Below are 19,400 nucleotides of genomic sequence, written 5' to 3'. Positions count from 1 at the left end.
ACTGAACTGAAGAACCAACAATTGAAAGAAAAACTTTACAAAATTTCGAACAATTTTTGATGAAGGAATATCTTTTCTTTCAGTTGAGGTATTGTTGACTTACAATAATTTGTTTGTTTAAGGTGTACAGCAAAGTGATTCACTGATTTCGCCTCTCAGGTGCTTCCTTGGACAAAACTCATTCCCTTTGGGAGGCCCGTGGGCCATGCCCTCGACTCACAACAGCTAAGAATCCTGAATACGCAAAGCAGCATGTGGTGGTGCTTGTGGGGGGTTTTAGACTGAAGAAATTATTCTAACATGACAGAAGAAACAAGGCCAGAGGTTAAGAGAGGATCTCCAAACCTATCTTCCAACAGGAGGACCTGCTCCCTTTAATGTGGGCGCGTGAAACGGCACTTGGGAAGGGAAGAGGTGTGTCATGAATATTGTGCGTGCAGAGGACGAAGTGGTGTGTAGAGAGGATGCGCAGGCACGTCCCAGGACACTGAGCACATGGACACAGTGACTGGACTCTCAGTCCTGCTCTGGGGGTATCGCACTGTCTCCACCGCTGACACAGGGAGAGCAGCTCAAATGTGTCCTGAAGAGTATGGTCACATGACCTGGCCCTGGCCAATCGGTGTGTTCTCTCCCCCCTGGCCACCGTGATTGGCTCAGGACTGGTGCGATGACCAATCGGGGCCCAGGGCCGGGCCTCAGGCGGGAATCAAGGGAAGAGGAGCTGGCCTTCTGCCAGAAGGGGTGGGGCTGGGTGAGGTCAGGCTACAGCAGTGGGAGGAGCGTGAGGTCAGCCTCGGGCGGTTGGTGGCCTTCCTGAGCCCATCAGGGCAGAGCTGCTGGCCTGAGAATGAGGCCTCTGCTGAGCCCAGGGGTTGAGAGTGCCGGTTCCTGCTGTGGTCCCGGAGCTCCACCTGAAAGCGGAGGGAAGCCATCTGCCTGTGAGTCCTCTCCTGCTTGTCTGTCAGCTTGTTTGAACCGCGCTGGGTTTTCTGTCCAGCTGGCTAAGTGGAGACCCTGGAAATGCAACTGTGTGGGTTTTGGCTGGCTTCAGGGAAGAAACGCCAGGTGACACTTGGAGACTCCAGTTTAATCTGGATTCAGGTCATATCTCTTGAAAGTGAAGTGAAAGTCCCTCATTCGTTTAAGACTCTTGTGACCCCATAGGCTATACAGTTCATGGAATTCTCCAGGCCAGAATACTGGCGTGGGTAGCCTTTCCCTTCTCCAGGGGATCTTCCCAGTCCAGGGATTGAACCCAGGTCTCCCACATTGCAGGCAGAGTCTTTACCAGCTGAGCCACAAGAAAAGCCAGAATACTGGAGTGGGTAGCCTGTCCCTTCTGCAGTGGATCAGGATTCCCAACCCAGGAATCAGACCGGGGACTCCTGCATGGCAGGAGGAGTCTTTACCAGCTGAGCTATCAGGGAAGCCCAGTATCTCTTAAGGCCAGCTATTCATTGTAGAATTACCCTAATTAATCTTCACGGGATTAAGGTAGCAACCTGCTAAGGTAGCAATCGATGTCTTTTTTCTAGAGGACAAAACTGGGGCTCAAAGAAGGGGGTAACAGGTAACACAGCTACAGCAAGGAAGTGTGTACCTAGACAAAATCCCCAGATCCTGCTGTTAGAACTCAGGAAAGCCATATGGTGTGGCCTGACAGGGGCTAAGGCACCCAGCCCACACTGGATACTGTGGGGACCTGACTTGCTAAGTGCCTTCTGGCAGCTCTGAGACTCACAAAAGCAATTTGCACTGAAGAGAGGAAGGATACCTCCCTTCATCCACCCCACCACACCCTCCAGGTACTCCCACACCCTGCCCCCTTTCTCTGGCTTTGTGAGGGAATAAGAGTCACACTCATGTGACCACATTGGCTGCCCACTGTGCACGAGCTACCAACTGGAGCTGCTACAGGAGAGGCCACGAGCCTTTGCCCCTGAGTACCTCTCTTTCCTTTGCAGTGTGGGGGCCCTCCTCCACACCTGCACACCAGAGGCCTTTTCTGAGACATGTAGGGACCCTCCCTCAGTTTGTAACAGGTTACATCCATCACTGTCCTTTCAATGCCTCCCTTGAAACTCAGCTCATGAGCTCCTTTGTTTACATCACGGCCCACCTGGCTGCCACAGGAGGGACAGAGCTGACAATGAATCCAAAGCTCAGATCTCACAGCCGGGAATCTGTGTATAAAGGACCTGATTATTCACGCTGTAGAGGCAGTAGTAGGTTCCAGGGATCCGTAACCAGGGCTTGGGCCAAAGTGACTCCACAGCTGTTTTAATGCCTGGGGAGGGTTCTGGCTATAGTGGGGATGTGGTGAATCTCCTGAGGTTCTGAAGGCCCCCTGTGTGCAGGTTCATGGTGCAGAGAGAAGAGAAGGCAGCATCCTTCCCTGGAGGTGGTCACAGCTTATGGTCAAGCCAGACAGGCAGGCAGGGCACGATAGCACCTGAGCTGCCTTCATGAGTGAATGGTGTGGGGGCAGAGGAAGAGCATCAGGTCTGCTCCCTTATGTGGTGCCCAGGGCAGGTTGTCACCAGAGTAAACACTATGGTGATGACCATCACTCCTGTCTGCAAAGGGTTTACATTGGTGTGTGTCTACATCTGAGCAGTCAGGCCGTCTCTAAACTACACTGGCCGTGGTCATTGCCTCTCCTTAGAACTTGGTATGTTTCATCTCTTCCTTCCTGAACATTCATTGCCAAGAGGGTTTTGGGGCCACAAGGATGTTGGGTTGTTCTCTAGCTTTGTCTCATGAGGAATGCTTTTCCAGTTGTTGGTGTGGTTTGTTTTTCCAGCTCTCTTTCCTGGCTTATTTTGTGAATTTGTTTCTGCCAGAGGAAGAGCTTCGGATCTGCCTTCTGGCTGAGATGTGACACTTACAACAGCAGCACTGACCTGGATATCATGACCATATTTGCCAAAAGGGCTTTGTTTTGCAGAAGACATCTTGAAAGTACCTACACTGTCCTTTCAAATACCCAAAGGCTATTTGAAATGAAATAAAAAACAAGAATTCTCAAGTTTAGTCTTACAATATGTGGTGAGTCAGAAAAATCCCCGGAGAAGGGAAACACTACCCACTCCAGTATTCTGGCCTAGAGAATTCCTTGGAGTGTATAGTCCATGGGGTCGCAAAGAATCAGACAAAATCGGATGACTGAACACCAACAGCCATGAAGTTTCACCATTTGTCAAACAGAGATACCAACAGTATTTGCACAACTGTGTGCATGTTCAGTTGCTCATTCGTGTCCAACTCTTTGCAGCCCTGTGGACTGTAGCATCCAAGATCCTCTATCCATGGAATTTTTCAGGCAAGAATACTGAAATGGGTTGCCATTTCCTCCTCCAGGGGATCTTCCCCACCCAGGGATTGAACCCAGGTCTCCTGCGTTTCCTGCATTGGCTGGCGGGTTCTTTTCTGCTGAACCACCTGGGAAACAAGTCAGTACATCACTGGGTTATCCTAAAGTACTTAACTTAGAGTCTGGCACTCAGGTCATTCTCACTGGTGATGTGAATATTCAGTCATATCATTATTGCTCATATGATAATGGAATGGCCATGCTCACAAAGGAGAAAGAATAGCCTTTCCAAGTCCATTTAAATCCTTCACCACACATACCTTCTTTAAAACTTCTGACTTTGAAATAAACATCAAGCATAAAGACATTGGTTATGGCCACCAGGAAAGATCGCGTTGTACTAATCAGTGACAAGGCTTCTTCCAGTTCCAACATGCATGCATTGTTTCCCCAGCACCACCCAACACTTCTGTGACAGCAGCTGGGGGTCCTGCAACTTAACTCAGTGTGGACACTGCCTATCTGGGGGTAGTTTCAGACCCCACAGGTTAAAGGCCCAGCCCTACAAGACCTTCCCCCCACTCCAACCATCATTTGCAAGCCCAGGTTGTCACCTGCCCTCTGACCCACCGGCTACCCGTTCAGAGGTTCTAATGACTTTGGGTTCTATTAATTTGTCGAGTGGTCACGGAACTCAGAGAAACATGTTGCCTAGTAGATCACAGCCTTATTGCAAAAGGTAATAAACTCAGAAACAGCAGATGGAGGGGTATCCCTCCATATATATCCCTCCACACATACACAGGACAAGGTGTGTGTGTGGGAGGCATGGAACTTCACACTCTCTGAGCCTCACTTTCCCCAAATTTGCATGTGTTCATCAACCCAGAAGCTGCCCAGACTCTGTTTGGGGGTTTTTATGGAGGAGTCATCACACAAGCACAATTGATTAAATCACTGGCTGTTGGTGATTGCTTCAAGCAGAAGCCCTTCTGGCTTTCCCAGACATGGTGGGCGGGGCAGGGGAGGGACTGAAAGTTCCAATCCTCTAACCATGTGCTTAGTTACCCTGGCAAGCAGCACCCCTCTTTGGCAAGCAGGCCCTCTTTGAAAAGTCACCTCATTCATCTAACAAGAGACACCTTGTCTGCTCTCCCCACTTAGGTAATTCCCAGAGTTTTAGGAGCTCTGTGCCAGGACCGGGGGACAAAGGCCAAAAATGTATTTCTTATTATTAATACAAATCACAAGATCACAGTGACCCCAAATTTCAGTGATGATTTGGTTCTGTAGCCTTAAAAGTTTTTCAGCGGTTGATGGACCTTTTTTAAAAAAAACTTTGGGGCCACATCTCAAGGCATGCGGTGATCTTAGTTCCCCAGCCAGGGATTGTACCCACACTCCCTGCATTGGAAGGCAGAGTGTTAACCGCTGGACCACCAAGGAAGTCCCTGATTGGGCCCTTTTTAGGTGAAACTGTTATCGTGGCATAAACTAAATGGTTTAAGATTTCAAAAAGCTGGAGCTGAGCATGAGCCATCTTCCTGTGGTGTCTTCAGATCATTACCGATTTTTCCATGGCCCCTGCAATCCTGAGCTTTCCCATGAGATGAGTCAGGCCCCAGGAAGCCTGTTGCCTGCCCCTGCTGGAGACCAGAGTCTCTTCAGGGGCCGGCTGGGCACAGGCAGCGTGCGCGGTGTGTGCGGGTCCACACCAGCCCGATTAGCGGAGAGATGTCCAGGATGACTCATTCCCGGGTGTGCTCTGATTCCAAGAAGTGAGAGGGTTTGGGGAACAAGAGAGCCTCGGAGAGAGCCCAGCCACACGACCTTGCCCACTGTGAGACAAACTTGGGGCTTATGCGTGCTTCCCCAGGGAGAAAGAAATCCACGGATTCCACTGGATCCTCAAACAATGACCCCCAAAAGATGAAGAGTCTTAAAGTGGGATTTCTCAGCCTTGGCGTTGTTGGCATTTAAGATCTTGCAGCATTCATAAATGCAACTGAAAATGTCCCCAGATGTCACCAGTGTCCCCTGGGCCCAAACATGAGGGCCAGCTGGACAGGCTGGACCAGGAGCAGGGATGAATGAAATGAAAGTTGCTCGGTCGTGTCTAACTCTTGGAGACCCCATGGACTACACACAGTCAATGGAATTCTCCAGGCCAGAATACTGGAGTGGGTAGTCTTTCCCTTCACCAGGGGATCTTCGCAATGCAGGGATCGAACCCAGGTCTCCTGCATTGCAGGCAGATTCTTTACCCGCTAGCCCCAAGGGAGGCCCTAGGGAAGCCCAGGAGCAGGGGTAGGGAGATGCAAAAGGACAGTGAAGCAAGAGGAATGGGGGCAGATAAGCAAGTCTGCCCTCCTGAAATGTCTGCTGGCCCAGTCGTCTGCAGTTCTGACTGGGCAGGGTGTGGAGGTCACAGAGGCTCAGAGGTGTGTGACCCCCTTTGCTCCCCCTGGGCCAGCAGGTGTGTGAGGCTGAGCCGCTCCGAGGCAACATGGGCTTCGAGCCCCACACAGATGGGGCCTCTATGTGCAGCGTGAGCCTTTCTCCTGAGTCAGGAGGTTTATTGTTGAGAAGACATCCCATGATGACCGGGGGAAGACTGGCCTGGATGAGGTAGTGGTCAATTGGTGGATCTTAGGGACACAGAACATTGAGTGTCCCAGGTGGGGCTTCTGATACCGACGACCACAAAGTGGGGTGGCAGGAAGGCTTAAAACAATACTAATTGATTCTCTCCCAGTTCTGGGGGCCAGAAGTCTAAGTCAAGGGTCAGCAGGACTGGGCCTCCTGACCTGGGCTCTGGACGAGCATCACTCCCAACTCTTCCAGTTTCTGGGGCTCCAGGTGTTCCTGGGTTTGTGGCCACATCCCCCCAGCCTCTGCTTCCTCCTCACACAGCCTCCTTCTCTCTGTGTGTCTCTCCTCTTCTTATAAAGACACCCATCATCCTGCATAAGGCCCACCTAATCCACTGTAACCTTATCTAACTTGATTTCATCGGCAAAGACCCCATTTCCAAAAAAAGGCCCCCTGGCAAATATGGGGAGTTGGGATGTGGGTGTCTCTTTTGGAGGGCATCATTCACCCCGCCACAAAGCTGAGCCTTTACACACGAGCGGTTATCCCAGGAATCGGGGGAGCTCACATGGGACCCCTCGAGTACAGCCATGGGTGAGGGAGGCACAGTGTGTGGTTGGAGGGCTGAGAAGGGCAGGTGGTCTGGCGGGGACCAAGCCTCGGCCTGGCTGCCTTGGTGTAGGGTTCCAGGGTGTGCACGGAAGCCCCTGAGGTCGTCAAGATGCAGGTTCTGACTTTTAGCAGGTCTAGGAGTGCCCCACAGTGCGCTTCTCACCTGCTCCCAGGGTGTATAAACTGATGACCCTGGTCCATGCTTAGAGGTGCGAGGAGCGTGCAGGCCTGTTTCCCAGGAGCTGTCAGAAACTTCCCCAAGGAAGGCCCCCCTCTACAGTGTCCACGCAAGTCCCCGATCCCCTGTCCAGTGCCCCAGAGGTACCCCAGACAGAGACCTGTACACAACACTGGGTGCCCGGGCCAGGAACCCAGTGGAGGGGAACGTGGTGGGTCTGGAAGAAACGTGCTCATAACTTTGCATATAGGACAGATGGAGGCTGAGCCTGGCCGACTGGCTGTGACCACAGGTGATCCACTTGCCCCCCACCCTCCGCCAGGCACCATGGGCCCAGAGGAACTCAGCTTAAACATTGCTTCCCCAGCCACCCACAAGAGGGGCCCTCATTGTCAAATTAGGATCTGACACCTTTATCCAGAAGACGGCCCCCAAAGTCAGTTTCACACATGAAGGTCCAGGAGAGGTGTCATGTCAGAGACCCCTTGGACAGTAGACAGGATGGAACTGGTGGGGAAAGGTCCTGGAGGCAGGAGGCCCAGGCCTGCCTTCTGCAGAAGCGCCTCTTCCGCCCAGCCCCCACTGCTCTGTCCCTCCGATGGCGGTGGGGTTAGCAGCCAGGTTTCCCAGGAAACGGACAAGAGCAGCTTGTGGCCAACATGTTTCCTTGTAACTGAAACCCATCAGCATTTTTCAAGCGCAAACTCAAAGCCAGAGCATTATTTATGTTCACTGGTAATTGCCGAAAAGGCCACACAGGAAACTCCCGGCTGTGTACTGGGGGTGACCGAGGCCCGCACCTCCCTGATGTTGAACTTGACTCTGGATTTGGCAGAATTGTTAAGGCCGCAGACATGTGACCCTACAAGGTCAGTTTGCTTTCAAGCTGCCGTTCAGGGTTCGCCACTGCACCCCAGGGCTGGCAGGCTGTAGTTTCTCCTCATTCCTCCCCGGAGCTGGTGTGGGCCGTGGCGGTATCTGTTTCCCGTCTTCGTGGATATTGTTTTTTAAAAGCAAGCGAGCAACTGCCTGCTGGAGGATGGGAGCCGCCTCCACACCAGACTCCAGGATGGCTGGTCAGGCAGTGAGGGTACCTGAGCTCCCAGGGAGACTCAGACCACCCACAGCCCCTCTGAGGCCACGTGTGTGGGTCCAGACCCAGCCTGGCCACTTCCTGGGGGCTGAGTAGCCTCAGGCAAGTGGATTCCCCACTTGGGACCTTGGATTTTGCATCTTAGAATGGAGGGGCGTTCATCTGCTGGGGCATGGGGAGGGTTGCCATGGACATGGGACAGGGGAGGGGGGATGTTTCTTGCAGTTTCCAGCTGAGGCCTTGTGGGCATGAGCTGGTGTCCGAGCCAGTTCCTAGACATGGCTGTGTGGTGATGAGCATGGAGTTGGGGGGCAGGAGTCCCTCCTCATAGCCTGGACATTGGGGTGGGGGTTCTCGACTTGGAGGCACCTCAAGTCTAATTTCAACAACTCCGTATGTAAGGATAATGCAGCAACAGATGTTCTCGGGGACTTGTCAGCCTGGATGCAAAGCACCATCTCCACCCCACCTTCTGTGGGCATCCTGACCTGGCTTGTGGTACAGGGATCAGATCCCTTTACTGAGGGAAGGAACTGAGGCTCTGAGAGGTGGGGCAAGGAGATCAAGGCCACTGGGCCCGACGGGTAGAGCCAACACTTGAACCTGGGTGCTGGGTCCTCATGTCAAGGCTCTTCACCCTGAACCATGAGAACTGGAATATAGAGAGGGCTGAGCACCAAATAATTGATGCTTTTGAACTTTGGAGTTGGAGAAGACTCTTGAGAGTCCCTTGGACTGCAAGGACATCAAACCAGTCAATCCTAAAGGAAATCAACCCTGAATATTCATTGGAAGGACTGATGCTGAACCTGAAGCTCCAATACTTTGGACCAACTGGTGTGAAGAGCTGTAAGACCCTGATGCTGGGAAAGATTGAGGGCAGGAGGAAAAGGGGGTGTCAGAGGATGAGATGGTTGGATGGCATCACTGAGTCCATGGACATGAGTTTGAGTGAGCTCTGGGAGGTGGTGAAGTACAGGGAAGCCTGGTGTGTTGCAGTCCATGGGGTCTCCAAGAGTTGGATGTGACTTAGTGACTGAACAACAATAAAATGTGGTCTTCAGCCCCCATCTCACTCCTACCCCCAGGCTTAATGCCTATGCCATGAGCCTCTCCTACAGTGAGGTTTCAGGGGCCATTGTCTAGTCCCAAAGCTATTCATATCTCTATTCATAATTCCACCATTACACATTCATTTCTTTGGCCATAACATTTTTAAATCTCTTGAGTCTTAAGTGCTGAGGCTTTTATACACCCCACCTGGCTTCCTTTGGGCCTCTCTTGGTTTTGTGGAAGTGTACTTGTTATAAACTGAGGAAGGAAATGGCAAAGTTATAAAGTGAATTCTGGACATGTTGTAAGAGTCTTGTCTTCAAAGTTCCCAAGGACGGCTCTTCCCGGGCCTGAGACTCGGCACCCCTAATTCCCTGATGGCAGTGACGGGGCCCTCTGGGGTGGGCGGCAGCTGTGGGGTCAGGGTGGGCTGGGGAGGTGTGCTGCCCAGGAGCCCTCTGGGGGCAGCTAGGGACCCCAGGCTCGGCCTCACTGAGGCCAACCTTCCAACAACCTAGGTGGCTGCCCTTCAGCAGAGACGGGTGACCGTGACGCACAACACGCCGGCTCAGGCAATCGTGGGGACGAAGAGGGAACCTTGGCATCCTAGACCACCAGGAATCCCCCACGGGGACGTTTTTGCTTGCCCTGTGGTCGCCTTCTTCCTTCTAAAAGGAAAGTGCCGGGAACGACTGTGGTGAGGTCGCTGTTCCAGTGAGTTGAGCCAGGAGCAGAGGTTTAACCCCGTCCAGACTGCGCTGGGCGAGCCTCCCCCCTCCCCTCCCCCACCTCAGACGGCACAGTCCTGGTCACTCTTCTGGGCCTTCTTGGCTCTTTAGGAACTTTAAGGTGTGGCGTTTGTTATTTCTTGTCTTGGTCCAGCATTTGGTGGCGGTCCATTGCAAGGGCCTGACCCTGTCCCCTCCCCGAGCCCCTTGGCCCTCCTCATGCCCACGCCAAGGCTCGAGGCCCCTGCGGTTCTGTGGCCTCCAGACTCCCCACCAGAGGGGCCAGTCCGTACAGAAGCCACAGGTCTGGGGCTTCCAGCTGGGAGAGGGGACCAGCATCTTATTGTTTCTTCCTGCCGGGAGCAGACTGCTGTCAGGCTAGGCACCAGGGTTTAAAACATCCTATATGTGTAAGAACGAGGACATCCCATGTGTCCACTGAGTTCCACGACCCTGTCCCGATCCTGCCAGATGTTTTTCTGGGAGGGACCCTGTCGCTGACGTAAACAGCTGAGCGTGTTTTCCCAGGGATGTGGCCTGGGCACTGCTTCGTGACTAGTGTCGAGAGAAATCTCCATGGACTCGGAGGAATATATTTTGGGTCTTTGCATGTGGCTGAACAGAGCACACAGAAAGAAACGGGAGCTGTAACAGGAAAGACGGGGTTGGCCGTGTGGGGCCGTCCACGGTCATTCCCAGGGCCCCATGTGGTCATCCCCGCACCAGGAGCCCCCAGGCTAGAGGCATTGCTGCTTCTTGTCTCAGTGCCACAGGGCTTCCTATGGTAGGGGAAGCAGCTTCCAGCTTCTTTGCAAAGAGAGTCTGTGCAGGGATAGTCTTAGCGGCCTCAAGGTCGTGGAGAGGTGGCATAGCCCCAGCCACGCGGTGGGCGGGGTTGCTGAGAGCACCAAGATCTCCCCCCAACTGTGAAGCAAGTCACGAATGGCAAAGATTTGCAGAGGAGCAATAGGTGGTCTCCGAGAGGCTGAGTCACTCGCCAGAGACAACACAGCAGCAGACCGGGACTCCGACCCAGGTCGTTTAAACCACGGCTCCCTCCTGTGCCCATCTGACCTGCCCCTTGAGGGCAGCAGGAAGATCTGGGCTCGCCTGGCCTGAGTGGCCATGCCTGCCTCCCTTCGTCCGTGCTGGGATGTGTCCATTCCCAAACCATGCACTGTGTCCCCCGGCCCCAGGCCGTCATGTCAGGCTCCAGGCTCCCTGCAGGTGAGCCCCACACCCCCAGCACACCTTGGAGCCCTGCTCATTTGGTCCCTGTGCCCGAGTGTCCTGATCCTAACTCTCTTCTTGAGGCAGCCTTAGGACCGAAGTCCTGGAGCCCTGCTTCTTTGAAGCTCCCTGCACCAAGCCCAGTGAGGCTCTGCCCGGGGGCTTCATGACCAGTATGGTGGGCTGAGTGGTGGCCCCGAAACCATCCATCCTTCTGTAGCCCGCAAAGGTGACCTTATTCCCATGAAAAGTCTCGGCAGGAAGTAAGTTACTGATCACTGCACCAGATCACCCGGGACGCATGAGGACCCTAAATCCAATGACGGATATGCTTGGAAGAGAAGAGGGAATGATTTGAAGCACAGAGCCACCCAGGGGTGGATGCAGATGGATGCAGAGGTCGGGGTGATGTGGCCACAAGCCCAGGGAGGCCTGGGGTCCCCCAAGAGCTGGACCAGGCCGGAGGGACCCTCCCCTGGAGCCTCTGGAGGGAGCTGAGCCCTGCCCACACCTTGATCACAGGTTTCTGACTCCAGACCTGGGGGCGAATGAGTTTGTGTTAAAGCTGTCCAGTCTGTGGCCAGTGGCTGCAGCCACCCCTGGATACTGAGAGTGAACTTGCCGGCTCCAAGGTGAGAACAGTGGCAGGACCGGCCCCCCGCCCCACACACAGAGACACACAACCTTGTCATGAGGTTAAATGCGTTAATACGCACAGATGCCTGAATCAAGGACTGACACTTGGATCTTAGCCCCTTCACCTCTTCCTCCTCGTCATCATCACTGTCATTGTTAGAGGCCCTCATCCACTCGTTCAGTGGACACGAGGTGCTCGTGCACGGCCCCAGTGTGTGCAGCGAGGCCAACAAGCTGGGAGGCTCTGCACAGGACTCACCCTGCCTGCTGGGGCCACATGGACAAGGCCTGTGCAGTGACACGGAGGCCCTGGGAGAGGCTGAATCCTCTGGTCGTGGGAGTCACGGGGGCCTCAGCATCAGAGGTGGAGGGGTGAGCCAGGTTCATCCACGGGGGTGCAGCCCTTCACTCAAAGTGGGGGAAGAACGCCATGTGTTACCCAGTGTCCGGGAGGCTCCCCTTGCCCTGGTGGGCTGTGGGCACAGCCTTGGATGACCAGGAGTCTGCACCTCAGTAGGGGCCAAGGCTGGCACTGAGTGAATCTTCAGTGAGGTTTTTTCCTTAAAAACTATCCTAAGTGACTTCAGCTCCATTGCTTTCTGCCAGAAACCTACAATGATCCCAAGAACTTTGTACACTCCAAGAGTGGTGACTGGATGTGGAGCCCAGCACAGACCCAAGTCAGTCCTGCCCTGAGTCCCATGGGCCAGCCACACCATCCCCCTTCCATGGCCTGGCTTTCTTCTGCTAGGACCTTCAGAATGGTGGAAAGGCAAGTGTGGCCTCAAGCTGGGGGTGCCCAGCATGGGCTCCTAGCCCCTGGAAGTTCCCTTGGGACATCTGGTGGACCGTAGTCCCCACTGCCGTCGGGCAGCTCTGTCTCGGGGAATGTTGTGTTTCTTTGCTTTTTTTTGTGATGCAGCACCCCAGTTACTCTCGGGGCAATTGGGAAGTCTGCTGGTGTTACATGCTCCTGCCTTAGATGGGGAACATTATTGCTGCATTGACACTGCTCACTCCATACTGGGAATCTGTTAAACACAAATGGCAAGCGGAACAGAGAAAAACAGAAAAAGAAAAATGGAGAGTTGTTAGGTTGTTTCAGTTCTCACCTGTGATTAAGAGTGTGTACAGCCTGCACATGAACCCGAGTTCCCATACCTGCCAGCTATAAGGTGCCAGGCCCTGATTTTAGAACCCTAGCTTCACTAAGGGGTCACTGACAGATACAGTTTTTGTGTATTTCAGGTCTACATTGTGATGACTTGATGCCCATAGAATCATGGAATGATTGCCCAACATATGCATCGCCTCACACAGTTAACTCTGTGTGTGTGTATCTTTAATGTTCTTATAATCCATGGAGAAGGCAATGGCACCCCACTCCAGTACTCTTGCCTGAAGAATCCCATGGACGGAGGAGCCTGGTGGGCTACAGTCCCTGGGGTCTCTAAGAGTCGGACACGACTGAGTGACTTCACTTTCACTTTTCACTTTCATGCATTGGAGAAGGAAATGGCAACCCACTCCGGTGTTCTTGCCTGGAGAATACCAGAGACAGGGAAGCCTGCTGGGCTGCCGTCTATGGGGTCGCACAGAGTCGGGCATGACTGAAGCGACTTGCAGCAGTAGCAGCAGCAGCAGATGGGGCTGGATGCCATGATCTTCATTTTTTGAATGTTGAGTTTTATGCCAGCTTTTTCACTCTCCTCTTTCACTTTCATTAAGAGGCTCTTTAGTTTCAGCCCCTGGAAGCATTTCTTATTCCCCTTTCTGTCTTTTCTCCACTGTGAGGGGCCCCATTTATAGTTTTTAACAATGTAGTTTAACAACAGGCTCCTTCGATATATTCTATACTTTTTTCCTTCTTATATATATATTTTTTAACCTATCTATCCTTCAGTTCACTGATCCTCTCTGCAGCTACGTCCAATTTGATGTTAAGCCCAGAGACTGAGTTCTTAAATTCAGTCACTGTTATTTGAAAGTTCTAGAATCGGTTTTGATTCTCAGACGTTTTTCCTTTTGTCAAGTATATTTTTGAACTGGTGAAGTTTGCATCTGATACCTCTAGCATACCTCTGATGTGCTGATATACATCTGATACCTCTGGATCTGTTTCAGTTCTTTTTCTCTTTCCTGTTTGTTGTTACACCCTTTTTGCTTTTTTTTGGTTGCATGTTGGACATTATCTATGGAAAACCCTAGAGTTTCTGGTGATGCTGTCTTCTCCAGAGGTTCCTCTGAGGCAGACCTCTAGTGGGGACAGAGCTGTCTGTTCACTCAGGGCCTGAGTGACTTGAGGCTGGGGTGTCCTTGTAAGCTGAGTCTCAGCAGCCTTCACCCACCTTCCCCCTGACCGCAGGGAGGAGCCCTCCAGCGTGTCCGTCTGGAAGCCTGGGGTGCTTGCCGTGGCCTCCCCCACCCCCTTCTCGCCAAGTCCTGAAGCCCACCATCTGTCTCCCAAGCACCACGAGGTGATTGATACTCAGTGATCAGCCGGTTTGGGCAGAGTGTTGGGTATGTTTTCTGTGCCTCCCTTTTCTTGGGGAGCTTAGTCTCTAACATCCGGACTGACTTGTCAGGCCTGAGCTCGAATTTTTGTCTTCCCAGCCCAAGGAACCATCCAGAGCTGTGTTAGCCAGTACCCTCTGCTTGACTTTTTCCCTGCCTTTTCTTCCCAGAGTCAGCTTTGTTCAGATGCCCCAAGGGAAGGAGTGGCCCTCTCAGTGTCCAGCTCCCTCACTGGGCTTTTTTGAAATCTTGGATTGTGGCTGCTTAAGGACCTCTTTTTAAAATGTATTTAGCTTCTGTAGCTCTTGGTAGGCTGACCCACAAGCTGCCTGTGTCTGTAACTGCAAGTGGGGAGGCCCTGGGTGTCTTCTCTCATCTGAAGCCACATGTAAAATTCACAGTAATTATATTGATCATCTTTGATACTGGGGAAAACAAGAACCAGAGGTCCTCGCTTAGTACCCACGGTTGTGTTTCTGATCAGAATCCCCAGCTTCCCCGGGCTGTGTCAGCGCCACTTGAACTTGGGAAGAAGGTGGAGCAAGCGGCCCATGCGGCCTGGGGACAGAGGAGCCGGTCTGCCCTCTTCCTCTGCCCCTGACGGCCCAGGGCAGGCCTTGCGATGACGGGCTGCTGGTGGTCGAGGAGAAGGCTGAAGAGCCAGGGGTTGCGTGAACTGTATTCTGTGACGTGGTTACGTGTGTGTTTTCTTTTTCAGTTTGTAAAAATGACTGCTTTTAGTCTTCCCTCCAGTTTGACTTTAAGGTTGAAAATGAAGATTTTATTCTTAAAGTTGAGCACAATGATTTTACAGTCTTTTTGAAAGCAACAGTTGAGGTTTTAAAAAGACATCTCAGAGAACTCCAGCAGATAAAGCGAAAGAAAAAGAGAATGTGTTCAGGGTGAACTGCGGGTGGGACCCCAAACTGTACTCTGTCCCTCCCAGAGTCTGTAATTGCTGAGATGGGTGGATATAGGGCCCCAAGCACCCTGGGGACCGAGGTCCTCAAGTGACAGCAGAGGGTCCGGCTGAGCCAGGAGCAGTGTGGCCTGTGCCCTGGTGCGAGGAGAGCCGCGAGGCTGGGAGTGGGGCCAGGAGAGGGGGTGGGAGACTCGGGCGCGGAGGGAGGGGCAGCACCTGGCGGGGTCTGGGAGGCGCTGGCTGTCGCGGCTCGAGGCAGGGACACCCCTGAACCTCCACCGTGCAGCCCCCATGGGGCAGAGTTGTCTGGCATCCCAGGGTCGAAGTTAAGAGGGTGAGTTTGCAGCAGATGGACGGAACTCCTATACCCACTGTGGGTTCATTTTAAGTGCCTAGAGCAAGGTTGGTCAAGCCCTTGCTGAGCTTGAGTGAGGGAGTCAGTCAGGGAGGACCGAGCTCAGGGTGAGAGTGAGGGGCAGCTAGCGTGGTGAGTCCTCCTCAACTGAGTGGGTTCTGGGGACACCCTTGAGTTCAGGGGTGCCCTTTCAGTAGCCTCACTGGAGGCTTGTTTGGGGGGTGAAGGAGGCAGAAGCCCACTTAGAAGACGTGCTCATTCCTAGTGGTGGTGGTTTCTGAAGCAGTTTATACTATTTGGTTCGACTGTGAACCAGTATCCTTGCAGGGTTATGTTTGACGGTGGGCCTGAGCTGTGGGCACGGCTTTCCTTCTCCCACACGCCACACTCACCTGACATCTTTTTGGCAGCCCCTCCCCCCTCTCTGCACCCCTGATGGTGGGCTTGAGCCCAGCCCCCCTGTTACCATGGAGCCCTTGTGACTGAGTGGGTTCCAGGTTCCGGGCTCCTGGGAGACATGCTGGAGGCAGAGCCTTCGTGCCATTTCTTCTAGAGACAGCAGTGCTGATGGTCATAGCGTGAAAGCGGTGTGTGTGAGAGCGGTGTGTGAGAGCGTTGTGTGCGAGAGTGGTGTGTGAGAGCGGTGTCTGAGAGCGGTGTGTGTGAGAGCAGTGGTCGTAGTGTGAATAGTGGTGGTCGTAGTGTGAGATCAGTGGTGATAGCTCCGGTGCTGAGCTATCTAACCGTGAAACAGCAGTTGCCCCCGAGTGGGGGACTGCCCCCATCCGCGAGGATGGGTCGCAGAAGGGCCCGCCTATGGGCACTTTTCCAGTGCTGCAACCCCAAGGCGAAGGCCAAGACAAGGAAGACCTCGGCCTCGGCCCAAGTTCTGGAAGCGGAGTGGACTGACATGAGAGCAGCCAGGGGCTGGGCCCGTCGGATTGGCCCTTACCCGGTGAAGCACTGGGGCTGTGTTTCATTTTGTTTGCATGGCTGTGGGCCCTGCCGGGGGTCCCTGCCAGCCAGGGCGTTTTGCCCTTCTGGGCAGGATCGACCCCAGCAGGTTGACCTTGTAAGTGGTTGTGCAGGTGCTGCGTGGAGGATGGCCGGGGGCCCCACCAGAAGGGAAACGCTGGCTGGAGGAGTCACTGGGGCACGTGGATTGAGCTATAGAGTCAGTCCTTGAAGCAGAAAGGCTAAGCCCCTTAACGTCTCCCTTCTTCCAAAGAAGGGATACACTGGCTGGAGGAGTCTCTGGGGCATGTGGATTGAGCTATAGAGTCAGTCCTTGAAGCAGAAATGCTAAGCCCCTTATCGTCTCCCATCTTACAAAACACAGAACAGTGTGTCCAGTATTTTAATGATGGCTACCTACTGCTTACATGTATAACATATACCCTCATAGCTTCACATGTCTACTACATGCCTCTTACAAGTGTTGGGCAGTGTTCTAGGTGCTGAATACTCAGTGTGTAGTAGGGGATATGCAGCCCAGGATTTTTTTATGTGTGCGAAGAAAAAGAGAAGGATGAAAGATGCCGTGTGGTTCAGTTTGAGCAAGTTCACCACGTGGATGGCACCGCGTGCACGAAAATTGTGATAAAATACATAAAACATGAATTTAACCTTTTAACCAGTTTATTGAATGACTGGGTGACTTCAGTAGAGTCAGCCTAACAGATGGCTGTGGGGTGCCATCAGCCTTTTTCCCAGAGGAACACTCCAAAGCCTGGTGGCCTTGTAGATCTTCCCTTTCTTCTGCCCTCTCCCCAGTGGTTCTAGGTCACTGGTCTGTGTGTCGTTTAAGAACCTCTTTGTCCAGTTTGTTGTTAGGTTTATATTTAGGAAAGTTTCTCAGACTTCCCTCGGTCTTGAGAAGGCAGGCTTGGATTCCGGGTTCTCCCCTGCCGCGTGCCTGCCAGGTCAAGGTGGAGGCTAAAGGCCAGTCTGAGTTGTGGTGGTCTGTGTGGTCTTGGGGTCAGCGGACCCCTCTTCTCCAGAGGGGCAGGGAGATCCTCTGTGTGGAGCCTGGAGAGACTTGACAGGGTCAGTCTTCAGTCTCGCTCTCTTTTTAATTTGTGTTTGAATTTAGTTACTTACTCATTTAACTGTTTTCTAGGAGTTGGCATCCCCTACGGAAGAACTCAGTGCATGCCGAGAGCAGCTTCTAGCAAGAGAAAAAGAGATAGCCGAAATGAGAGCCGAAAGGAACAACACCAGGGTCAGTAGGGGGATTCTCACGTGTTAACAGTTGCCCTGCGGGGGTCACCACTGGGTTCCGTGTTGCTGTCTTTAAACTCTGTCTGGTTTTCAAGTCATTTTTCACATCTTCCCACTGAGCAGACCGGGGTGGATCCGATCGGGGTTCTCATACTTTGCTTCAAATTTATGATGAGAGCTAATATAATTTTAGTACATTTGAGGGGGGAGTTCTCTTAACTTACATTTTTGTCCATGCTACAGTGTGTGTGAGGTCGTAGTTCCCCGAACAGGGATTAAAACTCAGGACCCCTGCAGAAGTGTGGAGTCTTAACTACTAGGCCACTGGGGAAGTCCACTCTAACTTTAGACTGAACTGGCGGGATTCCAACTTGCCTTAGCATGGTTTTGGTGTTAGCGTGAGGCTGAGAGGAGTTATCGGCCCTGAATTCAAGTATGAGGTTGAAGGTGCTCCTTTGGCCCTGCCCTGCAGCTGCTGCTAGAACACCTGGAATGCCTGGTTTCCCAATATGTGCCATCGCTCCGGATGACGATGGGCAAGCAGCAGGCGCGGTCCCCAGCCGGCATGAAGAGCGAGGTGGAAGTGCTCAAGGCACTGAAATCACTGTTTGAGCACCACAAGGCCCTGGACGAGAAGGTACCAGCCACCCGGCCGTCCTGGATTTGTACACTTGCTGCCTTGTTAGGTGGATGATGCATGTATTTATGTAACTAGTTGACTTTTGAGCTTCTTGAATTCTTGTAAATACATTTTTTCTGTAAGAAGTCAGAATTTTATATGGTTAAAAAGTGTTGCCTGTGTACATGCTCAGTCATGTCCAAGTCTTTGCGACCCTGTGGACTATAGCCCACCACGCTCCTCTCTCCCTGGGACTTCCCAGGCAAGAATACTGGAGTGGGTGGCCATCTTCTACTCCAGGGGATCTTCCCGACCCAAGGATCGAACCTGCCCTCTTGCATTGGCAGGCGGACTCTTTACCACTGATCCACCTGGGAAGCCCCAGGTAAAAAGTATTAGTTGGCATAAATGTCTCAAGATTTATTATATTCTGTATATCAATTTGCAATTAAAAACTAGGTAATAGAATTAGTTTAGGAACATTTTTTTTCCTCTCTAACTTAGAATTTAAAGCTGTTAATAAGCAGATCTTCTTGACATTAAGGTCAATGAGATGCATTAAATGTCTTCTGTTACAGTAGCCGTGTATTGGGGTGAGTGTACACTAAGAAGTGCACTAAAGTATATACACACTTCAACACACAGTGACTCGGCCCCTTTTATTTCAGTTGAGAGTGATTACGAGGAGCACTTGAAAGGTGTAGTTTGTCAGAAGAAGAATTAGGTGCCACACACAAAGAGAGGAGTTTGATCAGTCATCGTGTAATTTCAGTGAAGGGTTTGTCATTTGTATCCTTTCATTTAAAAAAAGTATGAAGGCTGTAGTGGACGTCAGATGTTATTTATCTTTCTGATTGAGGACCCTCCCATTGGGTTATTTTAATGACTAGTAAACTAGACTTGTGGCTCAGAGCTGCAGAATCTCTTAAGTACCCCTTTGTCCAGTAGAAGACAAATTCTGACTCTGATCACCTGGTTCTCTTTGGGATGGATAGCATCACCATGTATTTTCTTTTTATGCTGTATTTTCAGTTTTGAGTTGAGTTTTTCCAAATGGAGTTTTGCTGTCTTTACTAATTTCTTTATTCTGATTCAAACTTTTGGTTTTAGCTGATGATTCTTAAAGAGAAGAAAAACCCGGAAAAGATACTGATGGATGGGGTGCTTGATGTAAATCCCAAGCAAGAAAACATGCCAAGTGCCAATGGAAAGGCAAGTCCTCAGTCTCACTCTCTGTCTGGTTCTCGTCTTACCATCCAGTCTGTGCGGGGCTGTTGAGACCTGTCACCAAAGCACCATGTAGTTCTGTGCGACTGTGAGGGTCGTGTGAGC

General features: G+C 52.2%; 1 protein-coding gene across 1 annotated transcript; it reads left to right on the top strand.

Moving 5' to 3' along the window:
• Window positions 1-711: 711 nt before the first annotated feature.
• Window positions 712-19,361, top strand: LOC147367354 (liprin-alpha-1-like). The gene is made up of 4 exons (XM_086416431.1): window positions 712-941; window positions 17,349-17,450; window positions 17,922-18,086; window positions 19,179-19,361. The coding sequence occupies exons 2-4, from the start codon at window positions 17,424-17,426 to the stop codon at window positions 19,344-19,346; spliced, it is 360 nt and encodes a 119-aa protein (XP_086272557.1). The 5' UTR covers window positions 712-941; window positions 17,349-17,423; the 3' UTR covers window positions 19,347-19,361.
• Window positions 19,362-19,400: the final 39 nt, after the last annotated feature.

The sequence above is a fragment of the Bos grunniens genome, chromosome 8 (genome assembly GCF_055505025.1).
Source record: "Bos grunniens cultivar Pamir isolate PY7600 chromosome 8, Bosgru_T2T1.0, whole genome shotgun sequence".
In the NCBI taxonomy this organism is placed as follows: Eukaryota; Metazoa; Chordata; class Mammalia; order Artiodactyla; family Bovidae; genus Bos; species Bos grunniens.
Note: the sequence above shows the minus strand (reverse complement) of the source record. Positions and strands in the feature narration are given on the sequence as shown.

What these genes read in the sequence shown, in the direction of transcription:
- LOC147367354 (XM_086416431.1), top strand. Translation starts at nt 17,424, where the DNA reads ATGAGAGCCGAAAGGAACAACACCAGG. An exon ending in CCGAAAGGAACAACACCAGG is followed by an intron (nt 17,451 to 17,921) that starts GTCAGTAGGGGG and finishes CCTGCCCTGCAG; the next exon opens with CTGCTGCTAGAACACCTGGA. An exon ending in ACAAGGCCCTGGACGAGAAG is followed by an intron (nt 18,087 to 19,178) that starts GTACCAGCCACC and finishes TTTTGGTTTTAG; the next exon opens with CTGATGATTCTTAAAGAGAA.